This window comes from Musa acuminata, chromosome BXJ3-1, assembly GCF_036884655.1.
Source record: "Musa acuminata AAA Group cultivar baxijiao chromosome BXJ3-1, Cavendish_Baxijiao_AAA, whole genome shotgun sequence".
Lineage (NCBI taxonomy): Eukaryota > Viridiplantae > Streptophyta > Magnoliopsida > Zingiberales > Musaceae > Musa > Musa acuminata.
In genome coordinates, this window is record NC_088349.1 from 21,428,278 (window position 1) to 21,454,016 (window position 25,739).

General features: G+C 38.8%; 2 protein-coding genes across 3 annotated transcripts in view; one reads left to right on the forward strand and one right to left on the reverse strand.

Annotated features, from left to right (window-relative positions):
- Positions 1-12,974, forward strand: part of LOC135628246 (pentatricopeptide repeat-containing protein At4g04790, mitochondrial-like) — a 65,499-nt gene extending 52,525 nt beyond the window's left edge. For both annotated transcript variants that reach the window (XM_065134837.1, XM_065134838.1), the window contains exons 12-16: positions 5,419-5,583; positions 5,704-5,831; positions 5,915-5,984; positions 9,783-10,000; positions 12,146-12,974. In XM_065134837.1, the coding sequence (XP_064990909.1) occupies positions 5,419-5,583; positions 5,704-5,831; positions 5,915-5,984; positions 9,783-10,000; positions 12,146-12,272 (708 nt within the window). In that variant the 3' untranslated portion in view covers positions 12,273-12,974. The remainder of the gene's footprint in view (positions 1-5,418; positions 5,584-5,703; positions 5,832-5,914; positions 5,985-9,782; positions 10,001-12,145) is intronic.
- A 2,423-nt stretch (positions 12,975-15,397) lies between these two features.
- Positions 15,398-24,321, reverse strand: LOC135629506 (zinc finger CCCH domain-containing protein 13-like). The gene is made up of 11 exons (XM_065136962.1): positions 24,006-24,321; positions 22,239-22,376; positions 22,032-22,065; positions 20,068-20,209; positions 19,892-19,948; positions 18,300-18,397; positions 18,089-18,160; positions 17,574-17,791; positions 16,802-17,010; positions 16,208-16,417; positions 15,398-15,758 (listed from the first exon to the last, which is right to left on the reverse strand). The coding sequence occupies exons 1-11, from the start codon at positions 24,130-24,132 to the stop codon at positions 15,663-15,665; spliced, it is 1,401 nt and encodes a 466-aa protein (XP_064993034.1). The 5' UTR covers positions 24,133-24,321; the 3' UTR covers positions 15,398-15,662.
- Between the last annotated feature and the right edge of the window lie 1,418 nt (positions 24,322-25,739).

Below are 25,739 nucleotides of genomic sequence, written 5' to 3' on the forward strand. Positions count from 1 at the left end.
CCTCTTATGGTCCCTTAAGGACCTATAAAAGATAAAACGGGTTAGAGAAAGTATTTAAATCAAGATCCACAAGCGCAACCATTTCAGCAAACACTTGATAGGCAATGCAAATTGCAAACATGGACTTCGTAAACTTTAAATGATTACACAACAAAGGGTCTAAGATGGTCCACCACAAACCAAAGTCCCCATAAATGCCCACATGACACAACTTGTGTTTACAAACCCAAAATGGTCATTAAAGCCAACCAAAATGGGGTTGTTAAGTCTACTGTCAACCCTCTGCATATTGTGTAAAGCATGAACAAAATCAAAAGACACGAACATACATGAGCATTACATCAAACACCCTATTTACAGCTTTATCCGTGATATTCTCCCCCACTTATTCCTTCGACGTCCTCGTTGAAGTCTTTGCGGATGCTACATCTCGCATTTGCTGAATCTTCAATCTTCTGCTCTAGCTGCAATGTGCCTCTTGGTTCCTAGCTGCTCTCTGCCGCTATTGTTGAGTAGTTAAACTTTGATCCACTATGTTGCTTCAACTCGCTAATGACTCTTGACTCTGGTGTGGGATCAATTGAGTTATGCTGATCCTTGTTGGTTCCTACAGATCCTTCCGATTCAGAAAAAGACCTTCCTTGTATGCTAGTCTCTCAAACATCTCACATCGTTTGAATTGGGTGAATGCATATTGGAGCTTTAACGAGCATCGTCTCGTAAACTTTGAAGTTTTTTGGGGTCTTTCCTCCGCAAAATTTGTCCATCGATTCTTCTTTCACTTAGTTATCACCTTTAAGTAGGTTCGCATCATTTTCGCTTTTGATTAGCATTCTGTTGAGAAATGAAACGGACAATCTACTCTCGGTAGAATCGATCATCATTGATAAGGATTTGACAATTGTTGTCTTCCACTAAGTTTCTTCAAAGGGTCATTAAACCTATGTAGAGTTTCGTCCAATAAGAGGACTAGGGTACTCAGTTTCGTCCATTCTCTTAAGAGTTGAGAAAACAAAGGTTACTTGACTTCGTTTGCCTCCTTGAGGGTTATACTCCATGTATTGAGTTGGTTACTAACCTTCGCTTGTTCTTTGCTCACACTTCTGAAGCACTCGAAGCGTTTGCATTTCTGCATTAAGTTAGTTATCGTGATTCGCTTTCTCACTGTCATCGAACTTCTGGAATACAAGAAGTTTTACACAAAAAGAGCAAAATTTTACCCTGACTTAAAGCAAGTCTCCACTAGTTTTGGTCACCTTTGGGATTTTGTACTGTCTTCTCCATCATTTCTATCGCCTACTATGAGTAGAAAAGGTACAGCACCACGTACTGCCTACTTCGTTCCTCGGTAGAGCACTGTTGCATCGACTCAAAGTTCTCCACTTTTGGCTATTTTGATGAAAAGCTTGTTGATATCGATCTTACAAAGTTCCCTAGCCTCTACCCTTCAGCCTTATCTTGGTACTTGGAGATTGCCTTTGCATTCTTCACCTCAGCCCCTTTCATGACCAAGCGCTCTCCTTCTGTGAGAGCAAGTGATCAATGATTTCACGGAAGTCTCGCCTCTGGGGCCCTAGCATCCATCACCTCGCATTTGCGCCCCTTGCTTCACGATCGATAGATTAGCCTCTATAGCATTGTGGCACTCTTTTCAGTCTACTTCTATTCTAGCCGACGCTTGTTTTTGGGTAGTTAAGTCCCTCTGGACTCGTAATCGCTTTCTCGCCCCTTTCTGACTCATGTTTCAACACCTCTATGTTCTCCAAGCATTTTCCCGTAGTCGATGGAAAGACAGACTACAACTCTCATGTATGGCCTCTACCATCATGTTGTAGGGCTCACGTCGGTTTTGTTCTCCTTAGCTTCCTTGGTTGCAATGTTCACTTACTTGGCTTGTTCTCTAACTTTTCGGACTCCCTTGAGCAAATATGAGCTTTGGAATAGTTCAACTCTCCAATCGCTCTGATCATACCTCTGTATAATAAGCTCCACCCATGAGACTCATTGGTACTTACACTCGGAATTCTCCCTCGATGGTACACAACCCCCATATGCTAATAACCAAGGCTTTCATTCGATGCAACATTCGATGCACACACGGAAGACTCGCCTTTGTGATACCATGGCATTCACTCATTGAATCCATAACCTTTTTTGTCATCGTGTTGTTCACCGAAGTGGAGCTCCTAGTAGTGCTCCCGATTATATCTCTGCATGATCTAGTCCCTCGCGAGACTTGTCCCGTGTGTGTCGCATTGCCTCGAACTATTCCATCACGATCCGCTACACCATGTCACCTCCTGGTAATATCTCCGATTGTGTTTGCTCCTTTGCAATCAACATTCGTCCACCCGCTCTCAAGTCACACCCAAACAAAGTGCAACTCTAGGACAGTCCGTCGCCTAGCAACTCTCGAAGTCCACCGACTTCACTGAAATTGATACGCCATTGTCCGGATCCTGGGCCTCTGCCCCCAGCACTATGTCCGCTACCCATCGCTTCCTTCGCCGACAACTCGAATGACTGCATTGTAGCATATTCTTCAAGAGGACCCGCCTCCACATCCTCTTGTCCTGTGCCAAGGCATTTTGACCCTAACTTCACCTCCACAGGTTGAGTTACCTCAGTTCCTCCGTTAAATGCTTCACCGAGATAAAGTGCATGTGCCTCGAAGCTCCCTTCGTCTTTGGCACCATGCAGGATGAGTCGCTCCATCAGAATGAGAGACCCATAAAATGACATTATTCAGCTCTTGCCTCTGCAAGAGTTCATGTCCTTGACCTCTGTCCAAGGAAAGCTTCGTGCCTCCGCTCTATGTTTAATCTTCTATATTGACTCCCTTCATGTGGCTTGAGCACTTAACCAAGTTCCAACCAAGTTGCTCCGCCCTTCGGTTTGTATTGAGTTGATGGTAGCTCTCACGCCCACCATTCCACGAGTCAACCCTCCGTTGAATCTGATTTCTACATCGGCTCTAAGTGTGCCTTCGTCTGGTGTTGCCTTGGGTCGCTCCCTCACATGATCTTGCAATGCATCCATCAACGCATTGCCTCATGCAAGATCATGCGATGACTCCTCGTCGCTTGCTCGTTCTATTGAGCTTTGTGTTGTTGTCGTCTTGAGGTACCCCCTCTCAACATTTGCGATCCGTTGCACATGATTCTCCCTCTGGAGAACTAGGACTCATCCCTCTTGGATATTTGTCCCGTTGAAGTAACTTCTCTTTTTGCATCCTTCCCTTTGGAAGTTTCGGAGATCACCATCCCCTTGGGCTACTTCGTGTTGCTGAACAAATTGCTAATTATTCAGCCCCCGCAAACGCATTTTGCTAGATCATGACTCTTCGCTAATACAACTCTCACTGCACCCCTCAAGGCCAAGCAACATGCTGAACTTGTTGCTCACTTCAGCCTCCTGCTGACATATCCTTCCCATGTCGAGAGAAAGTTTCAATGCTCCATGGCATCGAGTTTTGGTCGCCTTGAGATGGCCACAAACAGTCCATTATCCACATACAAGCCCTTGCATAAGTACCGAATACTTCAAGTTAGCAATTCCCCTCACCTCTATGAGCTTTGGTCAACTCTTTTAGTCATTAAGCAACCCATCCCACCTTACACGGTCTCATCCTTTGCTAAACACCCCACTTGCCTTTGTGTGCTACGCGTTCCTCCCAACTCGCTTGTCCTCGTGATGCCTCTCGCATGAAGGGTTGGTCATTCCTCTTAATGTCATCTTAGATGTCCGCTCATCTGAGCAACTCCTTTCCCTGCACCTATGCTCATTCCCCCAAACGATCACGCGTGCTGGCTACCCTCAACATAGCCCCACTAGGTCTATCACATTTGCATGTCAAGTGTTTTTAAGTGTATTCATTTCGCCCTGATACCATTTATCACGGACTTAGCTTGTTTTGCCTAAGTCGTGCGACACCTGTGCATATTCGTCCGTAAAGGATCAGCCTCCGTAAAACCTCTTATGATGCCTTAAAGACCTACAAAAGAGAAAACGGGCTAGAGAAACTGTTTAACCCTGGATTCACAAACAATCATTTCAGCAAACACTTGATAGGCAATGCAAATTACAAACATGGGCTTCGCAAGCTCTAAATGGTTGCGTAACAAAGGATCTAAGATGGTCCCCCACAAACCAAAGTCTCCACAAGTGCCCACATGACACATCCTGCATTTACAAACCTAAAATGACCACCAAAGCCAACCAAAATTGGGCTATCAAGCCTACTGCCGACCCTTTACATGTTGTGCAAAGTATGAACAAAACCGAAAGACACGAACATACATGAGCATTATATTAAACACCTCGTTTACAGCTTTGTCCGTGATAAAGCAGTGGCAAGCGATGGGTGAGGGGTGGACCTACAGTGCGACGAGCGTCTTTTGAGTCACCTAACTAGACTGCCAAAAAGATGCAGTTTACATGTAGGTCGTTGCAAACCGGTTCAAGCAGTTTTAATCTTGGGTGTCCAAATTTTGTTTCCTAATGTTCTCTTTTTCCTCTTATATTCTATTTTCTTTTCTTTTTTAATAAAATCAAGTCACAATCTGAACTGCCTTCTCTCTCTACCCTTGCTATTGTAGTTTGAGCCCTAGTTAATTCTGTCATAGATGATAGAGTGAACAGGCAAATGATGTCATGCAAGGCTGCTGAAAACCCTAGTATGCACCATGTTTGTCCTATATTCCTCTTTTCTCCTCTACAGACAAAACTAAGAGATTTTTAATGAATAAGTAGAACTAAAACTGAATTTATCAAGTGCAATTTGGTAATGCCAAGAGAAGTTGGTGGCTGAATTAAGGTTGTCAGTTGTCAGTGATGGTATTTTTATTCTTTTGAAAAGTTGGGGCTCTATTTGGGTATCATGGAAATAGGGTGTGCGATCCCGAAGAAGCCCAAAACTTGGTGCTTTTCCTGGAAAATTGGCCTATTTCTTTTGTGTCAATGTATCTCGTTTCTCTCCTTGCTGCATCTGGTGCTGAATTACATGTTCAGGTGTTGTTCTCCTTCCATATCCATCAATACGGGTACTGAGGAAGATTTACCCCACAGCTGTATGACAACTTTTTTCTGACTTTATTTCTCAAAAAGCAAAAAAAAAGAAAAGAAAAGACATATGTATATATGTACATACATTACACGTTTTAGGAACTTCTTGTAATAGGTCCAGAAGTCAAAACCTTCATTGATGATTGATTGGGAATACTGTATGAATACTGATAGTCTCTTTATAAATGTTCATTTGCTGGATTACTCCAACCTGATTTCAACTTGACTAAGAAAAACCTTTCTTGTGATCTCATCCATCTGCTAGTTGACTTTTGATTTTGGGATCTTGACCACTTTATATTTTTAAAGGAGTGGTAGTCATTCTAGATAAAAGTGATACATCTTCTGTTACAGGTTGTTTTGGATAAGGAGATACCAGTCAAGTACATTAACGAAATTAAAAGTGTGCTTGTGTCAGCCCTCTCATCAAATGGGCAAGTAAATGATGCACTCTGTGTTTCTGATGAAATCAAGCAAGCTGGATCCAACCTAGAGCCTAAGGCTGTTATATCCCTTATTGTAAGCACCATCGCACTGTTGTTTGTTTAAGTTACTTTTTGCTATTCTAATTTTTAATACATGTAAAATAATGAAGAAATGTTGATATATAATTGATGTGTATTTTATCTGTTAATTCAGGAACACATCCGAGCAGAAGGAGAAATAGATAGATTGCTTCAACTACTAGGGGAGTTGAAGGATTCAAACAGTTGGTTTGATGGATGCAGTAGAGTAATCCTGTACTGCATCCAGTATAACCTTTCTAGGTATGCTGTTACTGGCTGTGTGTATCTTTTTTTAAATGATACATTTATTGCTTTTGTTCTGATGCTTTTATTTTCTCAATCAGTACTGCTATTGAGTTACTTAAGCAGCTCAAAGAGAAAGATAAATCCAGTACATATATTGTTATCGATCAGGTTTGGCTTCGAATTCTTTCTTTATTTTTCATAATTAGTACTGCTTATGAGTTTGCTGCATATTGTCACAATTTCCACATGATAAAGTACATAATTGTGACTGCATATCCTGCATGCCTATCGTCAGTGGTGTTTTAATTGGTTTTGATGAATTAATCTTGGACCAAATTGATGAACCGAATGAACCTTTTGTTTAGCAAAATTCAAATCTATAGGAGAATGAATGGGACTGGTTAACTAACTGATCATCCAGTTAACCAGTTTAATCAATCATTACACTCTCTATTGGTGCCAAGTGCCCTGATGAATTTCAAGTGGTGAGAATTTAATCACACTGATACATAGAAAGGGTTGACTTTGGCTAGTTATCTAGTATTTCTTTTACTCTTCATCATTTCTGTTGATTGTGTTATTTGACCACTCTCTTTCTCATTGATTCGTTTCCTTCTAAATTGTGCCAGTTGTGTTGCTTGATGAATCTCCCTTTCAAAAGTGGGTCAAAGTGAACCAGTATGCTCATGTTTTCATGTTTTTAAGATAATTTTCCAACAAACACATGCTATAGTGATTAAGACATAGGTTGAAGAAAATCAATTCGATGGAGATTGATTGATCGGCCTGATATGCCCTCAAATAGTGCAAAAAGAAAGGGAATGGCCATTTCAGTCTTGGCTGATTATGGGAGGACAAGAGTGGAGAAGGAGATGTGGGGAAAAGAGAAGCGAGTGGACTCATCAGCCAAGCGGCTATTTAGGAATTTGAGAATGTGGTCAAGGTAGATGGTGGGTTTTAAAAAATTCCTATAATAAAGTCTTTGGAGATTTATTATGATAGGCTTGAGAAAGAAGGGCATTCCGCTAACTATGTTAATGCTATAGAAAATATGTGTGATAGTGCAGTCTCTAGTGTTAGATTATACGGAGTGTGTCTAGTAAGTATTCTGTCAATATTGGGTTGTATCAAGGATCAACATTAAATCCTTATTCTTTACATTTGTAACGGTTGAACTTACTAGTCATATAGGTTCTTGATGTATTTAATATGTTGTTAATATAATTTTAGTTGATGAGAGCATGGTTCGCTTTACCAATCTATAACAGTAAACTGATCGGCCGTTGGTACGGTATGCATCGACATACCGACACACGATATAGTGGGGTATACCGACGAACTAGTATGTACCGTCCATACCAAGTAGTACGCCGTAGTACAATGAACCTTGGATGAGAGTTAAAATAAAGTTATTTCTAGATTTGAGTTATTAGAGAGAAACCTTGGAAACTAAAGGTTTTAAATTAAGTAGAATGACTAAATATATATGATGCAAATTTAGTAATACTGGGAGTTGACTAAAGAGGTAGTTTAATTTGATGGATAAAAAATTTCAATAAGTAAAAGTTTGAAATATCTTAGATCAATTATTTAATAAGATGATGAGATTAAAGATGATATAGTAAATTGGATAGTTGAAGTGTAAAGAGACAAACAGAGTTTTGTGTGATCACTGAATACATTTTAGATAAAAAGAAAAAAAAATTATAAGATAGTTATAGGCTAGCAATGCTTTATGCAGTTGAATGTTGAATGGTCAGAAACAACATATAAAAAAAGAGAATCATCATGATGAGAATGTGAATTTGAGAATGTGGTCAAGGCAGGTTGATTTATGAAAAATTAGGTGTAGCCTTGACAGATGATAAAATAGAGAAAAATCATTTGGGATATGGTCATATGCTAAGGAGATCTATAGATGTTGTAAATCAAAGAGGTAAAACAGTTAATATCAATGGCAAGGTTTAGAATATTGTCTCGTAAGATATAGTATGAGCAATAACTATCAGTCCAATAATAGTTCACTAACTAGTACATTGATGTAAACCAAGCGATACCGACAAATGGTCGGTATGTTACGTATTGATAAGGTTTGCAATCTCAGTCTGTATCGGTATACTGATAAATGGTCGATACATTACGTACCGAGGCATATCGACAGTATGCTAGGGTACCGATAGTACGCCCAAAAAACATCAAAAATAACTCCAAAAATAGAAAAAAAAGTTAGATTAGGTTTTTTAAGTTGAAAATAAATATAAATTTAGTATAATTTTAGCGAAAATAATCTAAATTAGGAAAGAATAGTGATATTTTTTTCGAGCATTGAGGAGTAGCTTTGTAGTACATTTTGGACCATCCTTCTGTTAATATTGAATTATCTACAAAGAAATTATTTGAATTGTTATTTTTTTAAATAATCGATCGATGAATATATTTGGTTCTATCACCAAAATGAACGATGGGACTCCACGGGTAGTGGATCAGGGTCCTTGATCATATGTATCTTTTGTATATCAATTTGATATGTTTATTGGACCGAATCTTAAAATTGATCTCACGACTTAGTATATTGATACACTGTATGCTATTGGTGCATCAATGAAGTGATGGTCGTAGTCTGATCGTCATGAATCACATGTGTTTGAGGCGGCTCCTGAGGCAAATACGATTGTGGGATGTATTGGTGCAGAGTATAGAGAATGTCAAAACTTCTACTTTTGCCATTGATTTGTTATTATGTATCATAAGTTCGATTACTGTTCTGCTGTTCGGAGAAGTATGACCAACTATCACCGTACTGTTGTTGGCCATAAGATTCTCTATGATACGATGGTTGTGAATACAATAAGCTTCGCTCTGTGTCTACGTCGTGTAGGCTCTATTGCATCTACTCAAAATCATTCACTATCTTCCCCTTCCCCTTCCCGTTTCATGTCTAAATTTGACCAGTATCTTGTCGAGTTTCATAATTTGAATCTTGGGTGGCATGTGTAAAATACCGCTCCTTGGTCCATGCACCACCCTCAAATTATGTAGACGAGACCATCGACTCTCCGGCGTTGTCACTATTATCGGTTGAGGCATTGTTGCCATGTCTGTGGATTGAGCGGGTTTTTGAATGCGATTGAGAAAGTGTTTCGTCATCCGACTCGATTCTTTCCAACGGTGTAGCTGATGCTACTACCTTCTTCCCCTTCCCCTTTGCCTTTGCCTTTGCCTTTGCCTTTGCCTTTGTATATTGGGCGAACGACTGTGACGGTTGGGAGTCTCTAGTTCCTCGAGTAGTCTGACTCGATGCTGTCCAACTCCTTTCGCCATATTCTAACCGAGGGGGATCATCCTCTTATGCCTCCCAAATTTGATTCAATCCACAAATCATAATTTTGCTAAGTTTAGGAGAGTGAAAATATGAGAATGAGAGAGAGATGTGAGTAAGAATGAGTTTAAGAGTTGAAGAGATTGAGCGAGTGATATGAGTTGAAAAAAATGGGAGAAAATGGTTTAAAAACCCTTTCCTATGGTTCAAACGATCAATTTGACCATTTGAAATAGGGCGATCTCAACCCTTGATTGGTAACGATTGAAATCCGATCATTATCAATCGGTACAGGTTAGTAACAGTCGGATTTCGGCCATTACTCGTCAGCCTTTATTTTCTCAAGTCATGTTAGGCCACCTGCTACTGGTGAATTTGAATTCTGGTTTTAATTCAGGTCAGTTTCCTGAGGCTAGGTCATTATGAAAGTAAGGTGATTTTCTCTTCACTTTTGAATCTTTGGCTTTCAGCACGATGGTACTTACTCCATGTTAAAACGTGTAGGTTCCTGATGACTTATGTGCATCTGCTCATTCATATTATGTTCCACACATTACATTTTTTATGCCAAATTACATTTGACTTGTTCTGTTTCTACAACCTATTTATTAAATTTTGTCAACTCATTAAGTTTCTTGATGGATCAGATTTTTAGCCAGATATGGGAGACAACACCTACTAATGTAAAGATTGGTGTAGAACTACTCCAAGCTGTTAAGGAAGAGCTTGAGCTTCATCCTTCTCGAACAAGTCTCGATTTTCTTCTCAGCACCTGTGTGAAGGCAAAAGATTCACAACTTGCTTGGTTTGTTTGGGCAGAATATGAAGCTGCTGGCCTTTCTTACAATGTTTCGACTTTTGTAAGGTATGCCACTTGATATCACTAACACATCTTGCTAAAAGAGATATCAAATGCATGTTGCTATGGTGCTAAAGTCTTTGCATCTTAGTGTCTTCACATATTTAAGTCATCAGTACGAGGAATTGCTTGAACATGAAATCTATTTGTTGTTTTGAAAATGCATTTCTTAATGATCCTTGGTTCAAGTGGAGACGTAGATTATCCAAGAATAAGCTCTTATTCCATCTTTGGTTCTGGTTGTTGATCTCCCCAGCTTTGAAACAAAGAAAAATGGCCTTCTTTCTGGTTGCAAGTTGTCATTTGGAATCTCATTTTTAGTTTTACAATCCTAATATCTTGGGGGCCCCACATATTTTAACTAACAAATTTATTGAAGGAAAAAAAATAGATTAATGGTGCAATTTGGTTTAGGCTTGAAGGCCACATTTGCAGATATTTTTCTTGTTCCTCCAGTTTTTGAAAAGAAAGACTACAAAATTGTCTGTTAGTATGGTGTCGTTACATTAGGTGTCAGAATTGCCATGTCAGACATGCCTGAACATAATGATCACTAATCTCTCCTGTTGTGTGTACATTATCATAATGAATACAAGCTTGTGATCTACTTGGATTGCATTGAGGTTTTGATTCCACATTGGGAACAGATTAGAAGATGCCTTCATTTGTCATATCAGGATCACAAGGAAATGTAGGAAACACTTGTATTCAGCTATAGAGGTATCATAAGTTGGTTTGTCCAGTCACATTGGAAGTCATATATAAGGCTTCTTTAAAGCCTTTTCTTCATCCATTGTGATGTAATACATGTGATGTCAGAGAGACAGTTGTTGTAAAAGTGGATTTAAATTGGCAATAATGCTATAAATTTGTAGCATATTATCAAGTTAAGAGACCAAAAAAGGTGTACTTTATTATTATATTATTATGTCAATCCTGTGATTATGCTCCGATTTATAAAACATTGCTTATGATCCCAGTTTGGATCCTGTCTTGTAACATAAATTGATATACAATTGTATCCGCTGGTGTTAGGTTGATTATGCTATTTTTCAAGTGTAGGAAGTTTTGCAAAGTGCATTTATAAGGATTGCCATAATCTTCAAGGAAGTATGCTTGCTGATATTAGCTGACTTGACTACCTAAATGTAGCTAAAAATTGGAAGCCTAAGCAACTTTAAAGTACACAAATCCTAAGCAATGATTGACCGCATTTATAGATAACCGAGAAGTCACAAGTAGACCTCTTATTTAGATGAAGTATGGGGCTAATGATTTCTAGTTGCTGTTCAGTAATTGTCAAGAATAGTTTTCACACATTTAACTCTGAAATTTCAAGGGTGAATAAAAAAAGAGCTTAAGGTAAACGTATCAGCACATGGTTGTGAAGGAAAGCCTATATATGGATCCTCTGTTCGGAGCATGATCATACATCATACCAGTCACATTCTAATGTATGGTATAGGGTAGCAAATATCGGCAGAAAAGTTGAATAAATTTGAAAAATTAGGTGTATGAGTGGAGCCTATTAATTTTGAAAAATTAAATGTAAATGTACCTCGCTGTTTAGCTGTGTCTGAGGCTGGAGTACAATGCCATTGGTGGAAAGAAGAATGACCAAAAAGATTTAAATGTGAGGAAAAAGAGTTTAAGAAGGGGCAACCCAGCAGCAGTGGAGCTCGCCCAAACTTGTAGTCAGTCAAGTCTCTTGCCATCCCTCATTTGGTCAGATTTTCTGTGCTGTACATGCCACCAAGTAGATATTTCAGGCTGTGGTTAAAAGTGTCATATCAGCAATGGAGCTCATAGTTACAACTTACAAGTTGTTTCTTTGGAATCCACTAGTAAGTTGTTTCTGTCCTGTAGTTTGGCATGTTTCTTTTGTAGTATGATAAGATAATCCTTTAAAAGAAAATAAAAAAAGTCATTCAGATAATGGATCATTATAATTTTCATGATTAATAACCTCAAATGCTTTTAGATCTCAGGAAAATGCAAAAAAGCCTTCTTAATAATAATTTTTTCAGAATCTGTCTTCAACTGTTGTTGCTGATGATAGGCAGGTTATATCATCTAAGATATATAGATTTCTGCTTTCATCTTGAATGAAATGTTCTGAAGCAGTTGCTTGTCATCTAATTTACCGAGCAGGATGTACCAAGCACTTCTGGCATCAAGGGAGCAGGAAGCTGCCAACGAAATGCTGAAACAGATACCAAAAGAGGATCCCCATGTTCGTTGTCTCATCCAATCTTGCAAAACGGCATACTGTTATTGAAACTTGCTTCTGAATGAGGGAAGAACAAGGTGTTCTGATAATTGCCTTTATGGAAATGCAAAGACATGCCAATGGCTGCAATATGCATAATTTATTTGCTGGATGATTTAGAAAAAATACTCTTTTCTTTTTCCTTGAGTCACCACAGTATGCAGCAAACTGCAAGGCTAAATCATCCCTTGCTATGACATTGTAGTAGGTGGCATGCTACAACAAGCTCCAACAAGTCATCAGTTGGAATCATTCTTGCAAATGCAACTCCACAGTTTGATGCTTGCAACCTCAAGAGGATGGCAAAGGCCCACCGTTGGGTCACACCAGTCAGACTGTTGCCTCTCCAATGGCCTCAAGGTTAGGCATAAGCGGTAGAGAGCGCATTAATTTGCTGAGTAAGGCTTGACTTTAACTCGACAGAGGCATGCAAAATATCAACTTGTTCGGAGAGAATCTGAGATGGAGGCTGTTCTGCTAAACTGAAGCCTGGGCCATGGATCGGTTGGATGATAGGTGTTTGTGATATGATCTGTCGGTCACAAGCGATGAGGATCTGCTTTTGTTGGTGTCACCTGCTAAATCTATCTTGGAAGGTATATTTTTTATTATTATATTATTCAGCATCAAACAATTGAAAGAATAGCACATTTTTGTTGGAACTCTGTAATTATTATTCTTATATGATGTCTACGAAATCATCGACTGTCAGATCTCGATTGTTTGACATGCTGCAGTACTCACACGGACTGCTGCTATTTAAGTTCGGAAACAGCAGTGTTTTGTCTGGTAATGTATGATCACTCACACAGCTGGTAAGTATATGATCTTCATTAATAATATTTTAGTTTGACCAATAATGTAGGAGATTAATTATAGATTATTCGTTGTAGATAGATCTCTTTCTAAATTTAAAAAAATTATATTAAAATTTTTATAGTTAGACTTCTTTAATATCTCATTTCTTAAATTCAAAAAGTTAATATTGAGATTCTCTGAAATATTTAATTTTATTTAGTTCAATATTTTTATTTTGTCGAAGATATAATACGTGATAATATATGCATGAATAAAATAAAAATAATGAGTAAAAAGATAATTTCATGATTATTATTGATTAAGATAATAAAAATATAATTTTTTTTTAATTTAAGAATTGAGATATTAAAGAGGTTTAATTAGATAGATAGATTTTAATATAAATATTTTAAGTTTAAGGATCGAAATAAAAAAAAAATTTAATCTGTAATTAATCAAATTACGTCGTAGGAATAATTTTTTATTAGCTTAGGGTAGATCATTCAGATCATGTTGGGGGCTGCAAGTAGAATCTATAGCCAGCAACGTTAGACTTGCTGCTGGGGATGACGTAGTGCATGACGTTCGCCGATGGATATAAGAAGAAGCGATGCACCACCCCTCGTGCTTCGTTCACGCCACCATCCCAATACGTAGTCTTCTTCGCCCCCACCCGACTATGAACGATCTCTTGTCGGTGGTCGCCTCCTACGGCTGCTTCCTCATCTGGTTCGCCGTCGGCTACGTCTTCGTCTTCCCGAGCGAGTGCGGGGCTGACGCTTCCGTCTTCGACTGCCTTGACCTCTTCCTCCTCGTCGGCCTCGGGACTGCTCTTGTGACGCTAAGCGCGTTGCTCCGCGGCGCCGACGACCGCCACCGCGCCCTTCGCGAGACTCCCTGGTGGGCCTTCCTCCGCCCGCTGCAGCTCGACGTCGCCAGTCTGCCTTGTGATCGATACTGACGGTGAGAAGTTAGGATCGACGAATATGAAGGCTCACGTAGATGAATACCCCCTCCCCTGCCTGGCTTTGCCCAACGCCTGCGGGCGACTTCTGTTAATTTAGACTTTTTCTTAATTTTCTTTTTGTCATCGTTTGTCTGTCTTCGATAAGTGGTAATTAGTTAATATGTTTGGTTCTTAATATTACTTTTAAAAATATGCATAAATTATAGAGATAATAGAGACCCATGTTTTATGGACCAAAACTACAACTAAACAAGTATCAATAAATTTCGTATACTTTGAGATACTAAAACTCTTGGTGATTATACAGAAGAACATATTATTGATATTGATAAAAGAAAATTTATCTTAAAAACAATATTGATACCAAAATTGATAAAAATATTAAGACTCACCGTGAGAAAGTGTCGTGTTATTCTCTACCCTATCGTATCTAGAACTTGGGTTCTTACCAGAATTATATATACTTTACAATGATGGGTATCATTGTTTTCAAATGTTCATTTTATTTGATTAAAAAAGACACCGAAAGGATGAATCTAACCTAGAGATGGAAATGTAAAATCAATTTGAAGTTCCGAGTATAATAGATCGATACGTTTCAGTGTAGCGTTCCTACAAATACTGTAATTTCAATGCATACATTGTTTCTTCTCCAATAATATAAACACCAACACCATAGGGGAGCGCATCTATATTTGGTACACTATCCTATTCTAATCTTTCCTTTTCCATCTATTTCTCGCGCGCGCCTCCAACCTTTTTATCGCAAGACGGTGTGGTGTGTGAGCGTATCTATCTCTGCCAGAAGAGAGAATTTACTCTCACTCTAAATATGCATGCGTGTCATAGCTGGTGGCATTTATAATGAGCTGTCAGATTCTAAATTTGTCGCTTTCGTGCCATCTGGTATCTGTTGCTTTCATGGCATCCGGCACACGAGAAGGGCCCACTAAAAGACGAGGGTTTATGCAACAATAACAGTTAATTCAGGCGTCGATTGACCGGTGAGACCATGACGACCTTCCAAAGAGAAAATATGTTTCTCTCGTTGGATACATTTCTCTCGCACTTTCGCTTTGTAATGAAATAAAGAAATCCACGTTCATAAAAACAGCGATAAATCGATTCCAAAAACGTAACCTCTTTTTTTTTTGTTTCCTGCATTATTTGTCCTGTCGAAGCTTGATGACTGAGGACATTGCCATCGTGGCGAATATGGTGAGAGGCTTACGTGAGGGCTGTATGCACATATCTGCGCCGGTTTCATTGCGTAGCTGTGTTAACTGACATGCTATTATTGCAGGCTACAGATGTACATAATGGGCAAGCAACAAACACAAAAAAGGAAGACAAAAAAGGACGCCAAGCACAAGAAAACAGCAAAATCCAGCATCAATTGGATAAGAAAACAGTTTTACAGGCAACGAACGCATAAGGAGTCAGATATGACACTTAAGAACCTTACCATTACTATTGTGTAAGCAAAAATAGATCTGAGAAGGCTCCATTTCTAGATAAACATTACAGGAATATTAAACAAAAGAGAAAAGCATAGTATCCAAGGGTTTTCTAACATGATGGTTGCAAGACAATATTGCACGCACCAAACAGCTTCATCATAGAGCCCACACATATCATACCTGCTCGATTTCCACCTCACTGTTGAGGTCAATATCTAACATCTCAGAGTCCACCTTTTCCACATCCACTTCCTCGTCATCACCCTCGTACTGCAAAAAGCACAACCGATAACTGCGTAAGATTCATGATATGGAAAACGATGTATGAGAGCTGATAAATGTTCGGAGATCCGAAAATCCATATCGAAGGTAGTGGAAGAAATGCAGTAAAATTTAATATATGTACACAAAACTGAGAATTTGTTGTAAGGGGACAGAATATGTCAAGAAATCAAAAGACGGTTATACAGTCTCAAGAGAACTTTAAGCATACATCTACAGAAAAGTGTAAAACTATTCACATTGCCACAGGTATAATTAAGATAGAAACAAAATAGTAACATTTTCATCAACCTGCATTTGGAGAGCATACATTCAAAACCTATATTATGTCAAACTAGTTAGGTGAAGCCTATAAAGTAACAAGACGGATGAATCTAGTTAATAAAGTTCTATTAACCAAACTGAATCTTTAGCCATGAGCAAAGGTTGAGATTCACCTGCTTGTATGTGTTTTGAGTGACCGGAGGAGGTGCAGGAGGAATATAAGAGGACTTCGTCCCATAATCAACATCACCATAATCAAAGACCGTAGTAGCATCTATAGCTTCAGGCTTATCATCAATTTCAACTGCCTCTATGAATTCATCTGCAGCATTAGCAGCCATACCAGTCGAAGGCAAGGAGTGTTTCACTTCAGAACCCTTTCCCTGTTGGTTATAAATGTTGCTTAAGCTTAGCACATAATTGAATGAAGAAAGATCCACAAAGAAGTACAACTGAAAGAAAATTCATTTAAAAAGAACACACTACTTCAGCAAGATAGGAAAAGACAGTGGAGTTTCTTCAAACCATATCTCAAGTAATTAATCAAAATATCTTCAAGAAAGTACCAAGTCTAGTCTGAATAACTATACAAATGTTTGGTGCTTATGAGACAAACTATCATATCTATAGGATAGATGGTAAACTACTATCAATCTATCTGTCTATCTACCTATCTATATATAACATATGTATATATTGTATTAGACACTACTAAAACCATTAGTTATTTCAAGATGTGGCAAGAACGGAGGATAATCACATCTAACCTTATCCAAAGAAGCAATGCTAGAAGAAGCACTTCTTCCTTGTTTGTGCTTGTAATCCTCTACCAATGACTTATTCCTGGTCAGGATTGTTTTCATTGTCTCAGTACCTTTACTGATCATTTCTGACAGCGGGACAGGTCCTTCAGACCTTGGAAGCTTCTCAGATTTATATACTACCTCTGAGTCTCTCTCTCTTTTACGTGAAATCCCTGCAACAACAAGATGATTGCATTAAGAATAAAACAAGAAATCATGAACTGCATCACTGGAAGCACTAGAAAACAACAAAGATTAGGAAATTTGTTATTTTACAGGTTGAATACAAGAGGCAGCAGAAAAACAACAGATTAGAAGTTATTTAAGGCCAGTCACCAGCAAGAACTTGAGTGACCAATGATCTACAAAGCAGGAGAATACATAATTCATAACCAAACATCATGAATAGAAACGAAATAAATGCAATGACAGACGTACATAAGGCATTAGTTTGACAACCAGAGGCTACAATAATTAGTCCATAAAATCTTCCACACCATTAAGCATAACCATGTGGAAAGGCACACGGTACTGTTGCTACATGGCTTCTAACCAAGACATAACATAAAGAGTATGGATCCCAACATCAATCAGTAAAAGCAATTTAGGCATGACAAGAAAAATAAATTAGTCAAACAAGCACCATGAGTATTACTCGAAAATATTATAATAGCAATACTAAATTTTTTTTATTGCTTAAGAATTACTCCTACTAAAACTTATATAAATGCATTACCAATTTTTACTTCCTCGCTTGCAGCCAGATATCCAAGTGATCTCTTCTTGTTTGACAAAGCATTACTCAGAATGTCATCATTCCTTGGACTTGTTTTACCATCATCATTAGGCTCTCCATCGCTGACAACATTTATGCTTGGATCATCTTCATTGGCATTAGATTTTAAGGTATCTGAACCAAGCTGATCACCAATCTTCTGCAGACGAGTTTGTGACCTGTACATTCAATGTTTCAGTCACAATATCCAACAGATTTTAGAAATGCCGTCTGCTAAGTTTAAAACAAAAAGGAAAAAGAAAAGCAGCCTAGTGCTAGATGCTCCTAACACAGGACTGCAAAGGCAGCCCGACCTGGGTATGGAGATGCTTTTTATGTTATTATAAACACATGAATCTCATGTCCAAATGGAGAAACAGACATTTCACCATAGCACACCTAAGAAGGAAGCATACAAGACACACTCAACTGAATAAAATGATAAATTATTTCTTATTTTCAAAAATTATACTCGCCTTTTTAACTCCTCCTGTGCTTTCATATACCGTCCATGAGCTTTAATGAATTTTTTAATTTTTGAAGTGGTCCTACATCGAAGTCAACGGATAAAAGAAACAAAAAAAATGAGTTGATAAACACTGAGAATTCAACATATAGATAATTTGGTGCTGGAAACTAAACGAATATGCTCCAGTCCAGTTATATATTTGCGATGGAACTAATAACCTTCTACAATCTTCTTGCTCTTTACTAAGTTGTGATTCAAGATCTGCTATTCGACTAGAAAGCTTGTGTGCTTCATCAACCTTCTCCTCCAGAAAGATCTGTAGACAAGTCAACAACCAGAAAAAATGATATGCACAAAATCAACAGCAGGAGTGAGCATGTCAGAGAATTTGCATGATGTGAAAACACAGCAGAAACAAAGTGAAACAGGACATGATAACCAAAATAAAATGGATCCTATGACTAAAACCTATACAATGAAACATCTAGGAAAACCCATGGACTGATACAATAATGGTAACATTCTTCAAGGGTTTTAAGTTCTTCACAGGTTTTCCTTTCAATGACATGATTTTGTGCATTATTTTACAATCAACTGAAACCACATTTCAACTCCACAGGCAATAGAAGCCAGATCTTTTCCAGCAATAGCAAGAATTCCATTACATCTTAATAACCTTATTCACTATCATGGATATGCACACATCTAGTATAATAAAAGAAAAATGAATGAAACTTGGATCAGATTCAATCAAAAAGCTGTAACACAACTACAAAAGAGCAGAACTTGGATATTTACATAAAAGCAACATCAAAGGAGTCATATATCAAAATCTAATCAACATGCACGAAACCACACCCTAAAATGTCCATCAGATTAATTTAAAACAAGGCTAGTGCAATTTATGCACCTAAAAGCTAACATAAAGTCATCCTTACGGAGTCTTAACATATCGGTTTGTGCAGATAAAAAGCTCACATACAGTCTTCATTGTAAGATAATCAATTACACTACAATATGTCAACATAAGTATACCACTACCTGCAATTAAATCGTCCTCAAATAATATGTGGTTGTTTTCTGCAAAAAAAGACTTGCAAGTCCTTTCTTAGTTGAGAAGCAAAAGAATTTACATGAGCCTCTTTTGTAGTGCCCAGTAGATGGAAGAGAGAACAAAACGAAAATAGGTAATAGAATCTTGATTGATTACAGACGAAAATAAAAAAATGGACGGGACGATGGGACAACCAAAGATGGGTCTCTCTCGACCAAGGAGAAGGGACCCTCTTGCCATATAACCGAAAAGAAGAACCACTCTTAACTCATCATCTCTTTACTATCCACATATGGAATTTTAGATGAAGAAAAATTATTCATTGGTTATTTTCTTGAGAATTATTAATTATGTCACAACATAAAACCACTGATAAGTAATGATGGAACTAGCAAGCATGAAGCTTGATGATATATTTCCAAATCCATGTAACCTAACGCAGGTGCATATACGGATTCAGGTGCTAATGCAAATTCAAGTGGCGTGATTTGTGTGTGGGTAGATTGGTGAGTATGTATACATATTACAAAATTTTAACATAGCATTAATTATAATTGCTTATTATGTGCAAAGATGAAAGAAGCTGTAGCAACTGGCAAGCGATACCAGATGAAAGTAATCATTAAGATGCTAAAGGTGACTCTCACCAAAATTCCTCAGAAAAGACATTATGTTGCTTGATATCCAAATATTCTGAAGACAATGGAAAAAACCAAAAGAAAATCGGCATAACTTCGAAAATGCAATAAAACCTACCACAAGTTGGGATTTGTGATCATCAAGCATCTCAATATCCAATTGAAGTTGCTTTAACTGCATGAAATTCAATAAGAAAAAGAGAACACCAGATGAAAGAGAAATTAATAGCAGTTAGAAAATTTTTGCTAGTCAAACTTGAGAAGATATACTGAACCACAAGGTATATCTCCAACCTGCTCTTCAAGGCCATCTTTCTCATCATAAGATGAAGTCTTGTCTTCTTTTTTCCTATCTTCAGGACCATCAGAACCTTTAAAGCTGTCAGAAACATCACTTTCTCCATCAGTGTGCTGCTTCTTCCTATGCCTTCTCTCACTGCATATTAGTAAATGCACCACCATAAGCCATACCCATGTATGTCCAGCATACAACTAACAAGAATATTTGTTTAGCAAAAGAAACTTGATCAATAGTTCTATAATATTGTTAGTCAATATTAGGTACTTCTCATGAAAGCTTTTCTTCATGGACATGCGAAAATTTAGTACGCTTAGAAGATAAAAGAATATCTTGAGGCTCAAAGGGAAAGTTTAAGGCTTATGTACAACAGAACTGTCCCACTGCACTCTCATGACATAATCGAGTGAAAAGAATAGCAAGAAGATGGATATTAATTCAAGGGACAAAGGAATTAACCTGTTACAGTAAGTTTCTCAGCCGAGAAAACACTGCTATGCAGTTGCAAAAAAATAAGAAAAGAAAACTGACTTAATGATCTTGATTTGAATTACCTTACTACTTTTTAGTTCCCTAATACACTTAATACCTAAAGAAGTAACTCCTTAGTGGCAGATTTTTCATACATGGTCATGCAATGGAAAATTTGTATGAGCAAATTAAATACCATTTTGACTTACTTTAAAGTTTTATACATTATACACCAACTAGATCCTTGAACTTTTCTCATGTTTGTACATAAAGTGGAAAGAGCTAGATATATCCAATTGACTATAAACCCTCTCCCTTTTCCTTCTGAATCCTTTCCCAGAGAATGCCTAGGATTGACGTCCACACTATTTTTTTTCCTGTACTGAGCTACTTTGTTTCTTTCTAGGATCCAATCTGGCCGCACACTGAGTCAGATATTTCATGGTCAATATACTAATTGATTAAGTTCAATTGACAATTAACCTTCTTCCTTTTCCCTTCTTCTTTCCTAAATCCTTTCCCAGAGGGCACCCACGATTGACATCTACACAAGGAAATTTAAAAATAGAAATCTCTTTTTGGTACTGAACTACTTTGTTTCTTTCTAAGATTCACTACAGCTGAGCACTAAGAATAAGATATAATCACGGTTAATCTACTAATTGATTAAGTTGATGTAAATGTTAAAGAGTCATGGATTTTTACAGGACAGTTTGTTAGCCCTAATGCATATTAACATGTAATCTGCAAAGAAAAGATGGATACCAATCATAACTTTATCAAAGCCACATCTTTTTGTTAACTAGGAAAATAAAGAATTAAGAACAAAATGGAACTCTTCCAATCAGAAAGCATGAATAAGAAATGAGAGATAGTCACGCCGTCGAAACCCTTTTAAATGAAAGAGAAAGAACCATCGAAGCACCACAAGAGGAGAGGAAATAGAAACAGAAAAACATTTAATAAAAGTTGGAAAAGAATTCAACAACAGGGTTGCAGCCTCAATAGCATCTCAAAACTTTCTACCATAGGATCTTTCTGTATTAACTATAACACTAGTGTCATTCTCTATAGCATCCTTACTATGCATTAAATAAGCAACTTCCTACATTAATATGTTATCCTACATATGCATCCCAATTCCCAACCACAAGGATGGTTTGCTTAGGGTGAATGCAATCAATTATAAGAAGTGTAACCACATCATACACCAAGACTGCAATAAATGGCCTCATTAGGTCTAGGCTTCTGGAAAACATACATGACTCTTTTATCCAGACTTTTTTAATCTAATAGCACATTTAGCAAACAAGAGTCTGAAGTATGAGCTATGAGGCCTCACAAAAGTTCCAAATTTACCAGTAGAGTTCATTTATCAACATCAGGTGCACAGTAAATGTACCATATGCATGTTTGTCTCATAACCAAATGATTTCATCAGTTGAAAGCAAGTTTCTTATGAGTTTGAACAATTTAAGAAACAACTTACCTCTTCCTGACAGGAGACCTTGAAAGGCTATAGCCTGCACAAAGAATTCTAAAATCATAACAAGAAAGACAAAAAGCAGCCAGATACCAGCATGCGAAGATTAAAAAGGCAAATCAAATACGGGTACAAATAAGAAACACAGCCACCACAACAGCAAGAGCATTGATGAAGAAACAAGGAAAACATGAAATTCATAATAGTACTTACCTCTGTCACGGGAGATTGGCTTTTGATAACGAAAAGTATGATAACCTCTTGCATCTCTATCAGGGGAAAGCCTCCTATGAGGAGAATGCCTTCTGTCAAGTTTATCTCTCAAGTCTCCACTTCTATGATCCCGTCGACCTGCAAATAAGGAAAATTGATTTCATGCACGAGAAGGAAGTTGATTCCTCTTCTGATACCAAGCTGAAGGTTGGTGGAGATTGGAGAACCAATAAATCTCATCAAGCTTACCATCAGCATGAGCAATATGGGAAATTCAATAATGATTAGTACTGGCTCCTCAACAATTCCAAAGGGCCACCAAGTAAACAAAGTAGATCATAAAATTAATAGATATCGCAATACCCATATAAGAACCTTAGATCACCAAGAGAATCCTTTGAATATTTAATAAGAAAATGATAGGGAATTTATAATAGATGCCTTCTGGAGGAAAAGAAAACATGAGCAACAGAAACTGAGAAATTTCTCCATTGTAGAGCCATAGACACAATAACAGTATAACTTTGCTGATCTGTCTGAGAATCCTCCCAACATAGCCTTGCAACATATGACTTCTATAATTATTTCAAAAGGCCATTAAGAAGGATCCAGGACACCCAAGTAGAATGCACCAGAGAAACTGAATGAGTCATCAACTACTAGCTGAACCTGCTAACAATGTAGAGACTGAAATGCAGCAAAGCTAGTAATTATAAAGTCAGAACAATCAAAACTATCATGGCACTGACTTCAAGCTAAGAAAACCAGGATGTGCCATACTCCAACTGCAGACGGTACAAGAAAGCTGTTTGAAGGTTGATCATTTGATCCACTATAGTATCAAAAGGCAACCAAGAATATGGCATAAAGTTTCTGTAAAAAATTCACCTGAGAAGATATTTGATCAGAAAAATAAGAACATATTTTTCATCTGCAGGCAATTGTACTGAGTTTCGTCATGTTCCCAGAACATAGTAGCATTGGCATTATACATTAAAGTTCAATACTGAGTGATAAAGTGCAAGTTGAAAAAAAAATGAAAAAATATATATATAGAGCTGCTTGCTGAGGACTTCATAAAATTAGAAATTCCTATCATCTTGAACCAGACTAGATGTGGTGCCAACAGTAAATTATCTCCTGCAGTTGTTTCCTACATTCCCTATGCATATTTTTTTTCATCTACTCCTCCATTTAGTGCCATACTCCACAGATTCATCAACAACAGCAGAAATGCATCATATCTAAATAATCCAAGTTAGAGCAAAACATGAAAACCAGGTTAAAACTCCTTAAACTGAAAAACCAAAATTTCTTTTCTTCTGAAACGGGAGGATGTATCAAGGGTTTTAGCTTCCATACATCAGAACATCACTTAAATGCTCAAACACATCCCGATAAAGGTTCATTGAAAAGAGTATAATTTGACTCCACACGGTAGTTGGATCTCTTTTGAGATATCAGTAAAATTCTATTGGCTTCTCTCCGTGATAATTACCGAAAAAGGCTCAATCGTTCAAATAATAGCTTTAGTCGATATGAGCATAATGCTAAAAAAATTTGTTATTTACCCGACGAATCTAAACTGGATGATATTCAACTTTTAAGGTATGGTCATCAAAAAAGCGCAACTCCCGTCACGTCAACCAACAACCATAGAGAAGCAGCGAATTACCATCACACAAATCGTCATGTAATTCTACCGACCACCGAAGAAAGAGGAAGGGAAAAAAAAGAAACCCTTAGATGGGAAACTTTAGCGATTACCATGAAAAGATCCACCGAAACGGCGGAGCTCCGCCTCGCCATGAGCGAAGTTGCAGTTCTGGCGAGGGCACCGGCCCCTCTGGAACAATATACAGAGCTTCGTCTTGTAAAGCTTCCTCCCTATCATCGTGAGCGGCCGATAAAAAGGAGGAGGGAAGGTTGAACAGAGGAGAGACAGTCAAATCGACCCCCTAGGCGGCGTGATCAGTAGAGGCAGCCGGAGCGAAACCCTAAACAAAAGGGCGTAGTTATCCGGGAGAGCCAGAAACCCTAACTTCGTCGAGGGCGAGATGGGGTAAACGCCCCAGGTGCGCGTATAGGCTACGAAGTCAGATAGGGCCCATGAAGGGAGCGTGAGATCATTTTCCGAGACTCGTCCACATGGTGTATCCGTGTCGGTTCTGCTGCCACATATCCAAAGACACGAATCCAGTGTTCTCGACTGGGCCCACCCCACCAGAAAATGCAATGGAAAATGTACGACGTGGCACCCGGTAAGAAACTCCGGGTAGCTTTTTGGAAGACCTTGAAGATCGCAGGCGTTGGGTTCCAATTCGGTGCCGGCGTCGGAGTCGGAGTCGGAGTCGGAGTCGGGTCGAGTCTTATAACTTGCTCGTCGGACTCTAGGTAACATACCAATCGATCAAGCAGATGTAAGGTGAGACCTTAACAGTTAATCACCGCCCAACATTTGTTATCATACGGTTGTCATAAAAAGAAAATGTCACATTCTTTATCTTTTCACTTTCATGGTGATATGACATATTTTGGCCCTTAGATGAGTTATCACCGACGTCACACGCCACGTCTCAATCAGTATCAAAATCCGACACCACACACCATCAGAACCTCGTAACGCACATCACGCTAGGATCCGTACCGAGATACTATGCAACACGACTATCCTGAGGGCTTGGGGCGGTGCCGTCTGAGGCCGCTCAGGCATCCCCCAAGACGTCAGCTCGTCAGAAAAGCCATCCCATCCCACAAGGGTTAGCGACCATATCGAATCGAGACGCAACCAATCCTCACACAATAGTATATAAACCCTTGGCCAACGCCCGGCTAGGGGAGAGAAAAAAAAACTCGATATCAAATACTCCACTGACTTGCTCGTCAGAGGGGCCAAAGTCGGGAAACACCCGACAAAGGCCATTTTACAAGAAGACGGACACCCCCGAGCGACGAGCGTCTCGACCTAGGAGATATCTTCCATCGCACAAAGGAGAGCAGTGAGCCAGCCCGGATCCCAATCAACGCCGGCCAACATTCCTTCCCGAGGGTGCGGCCACCTCATCATCCTACTCACCCCGCAAGAAGCTCCCGACATCGACCTACGGACCTAATCGTGCTGATTCATTAGCAATGGTACTTTTGTTCACTAACATTTTGGTGCTAAAAGGAGGGCCAATATTGAAGGAGCAGTTGACAGGAGTTCTCCCCAGGAGAGAACCACTGACCGACCTCCCTTCCATCGAGCCAAAAAGTCAGGTCCTCCCCGCCCCCGGAGACGGGGGGATCCCAGCTTCGACGTTGGATCGCTACTGGCATATGTTCAACGACCTGGGATTGTCGCCCCTAGGGCTCACCTCAAGGGCCTTAGCCATGACACTCGAGGTGTTCCTTAGCCTGACCAAGCAAGTGCAGGCTATGGCAGGCATGATGCAGACACTCGCTCCAATCATTCCCCAAATCATGCGACTAGCGACGCCCCCGACCGACCTGACCCGGCAG

What these genes read in the sequence shown, in the direction of transcription:
- LOC135629506 (XM_065136962.1), bottom strand. Translation starts at nt 24,132, where the DNA reads ATGATAGGGAGGAAGCTTTACAAGACGAAGCTCTGTATATTGTTCCAG. An exon ending in GAGCAAGAAGATTGTAGAAG is followed by an intron (nt 18,161 to 18,299) that starts GTTATTAGTTCC and finishes ACTTCGATGTAG; the next exon opens with GACCACTTCAAAAATTAAAA. An exon ending in AAGCGAGGAAGTAAAAATTG is followed by an intron (nt 17,011 to 17,573) that starts GTAATGCATTTA and finishes TTGTTGTTGCAG; the next exon opens with GGATTTCACGTAAAAGAGAG.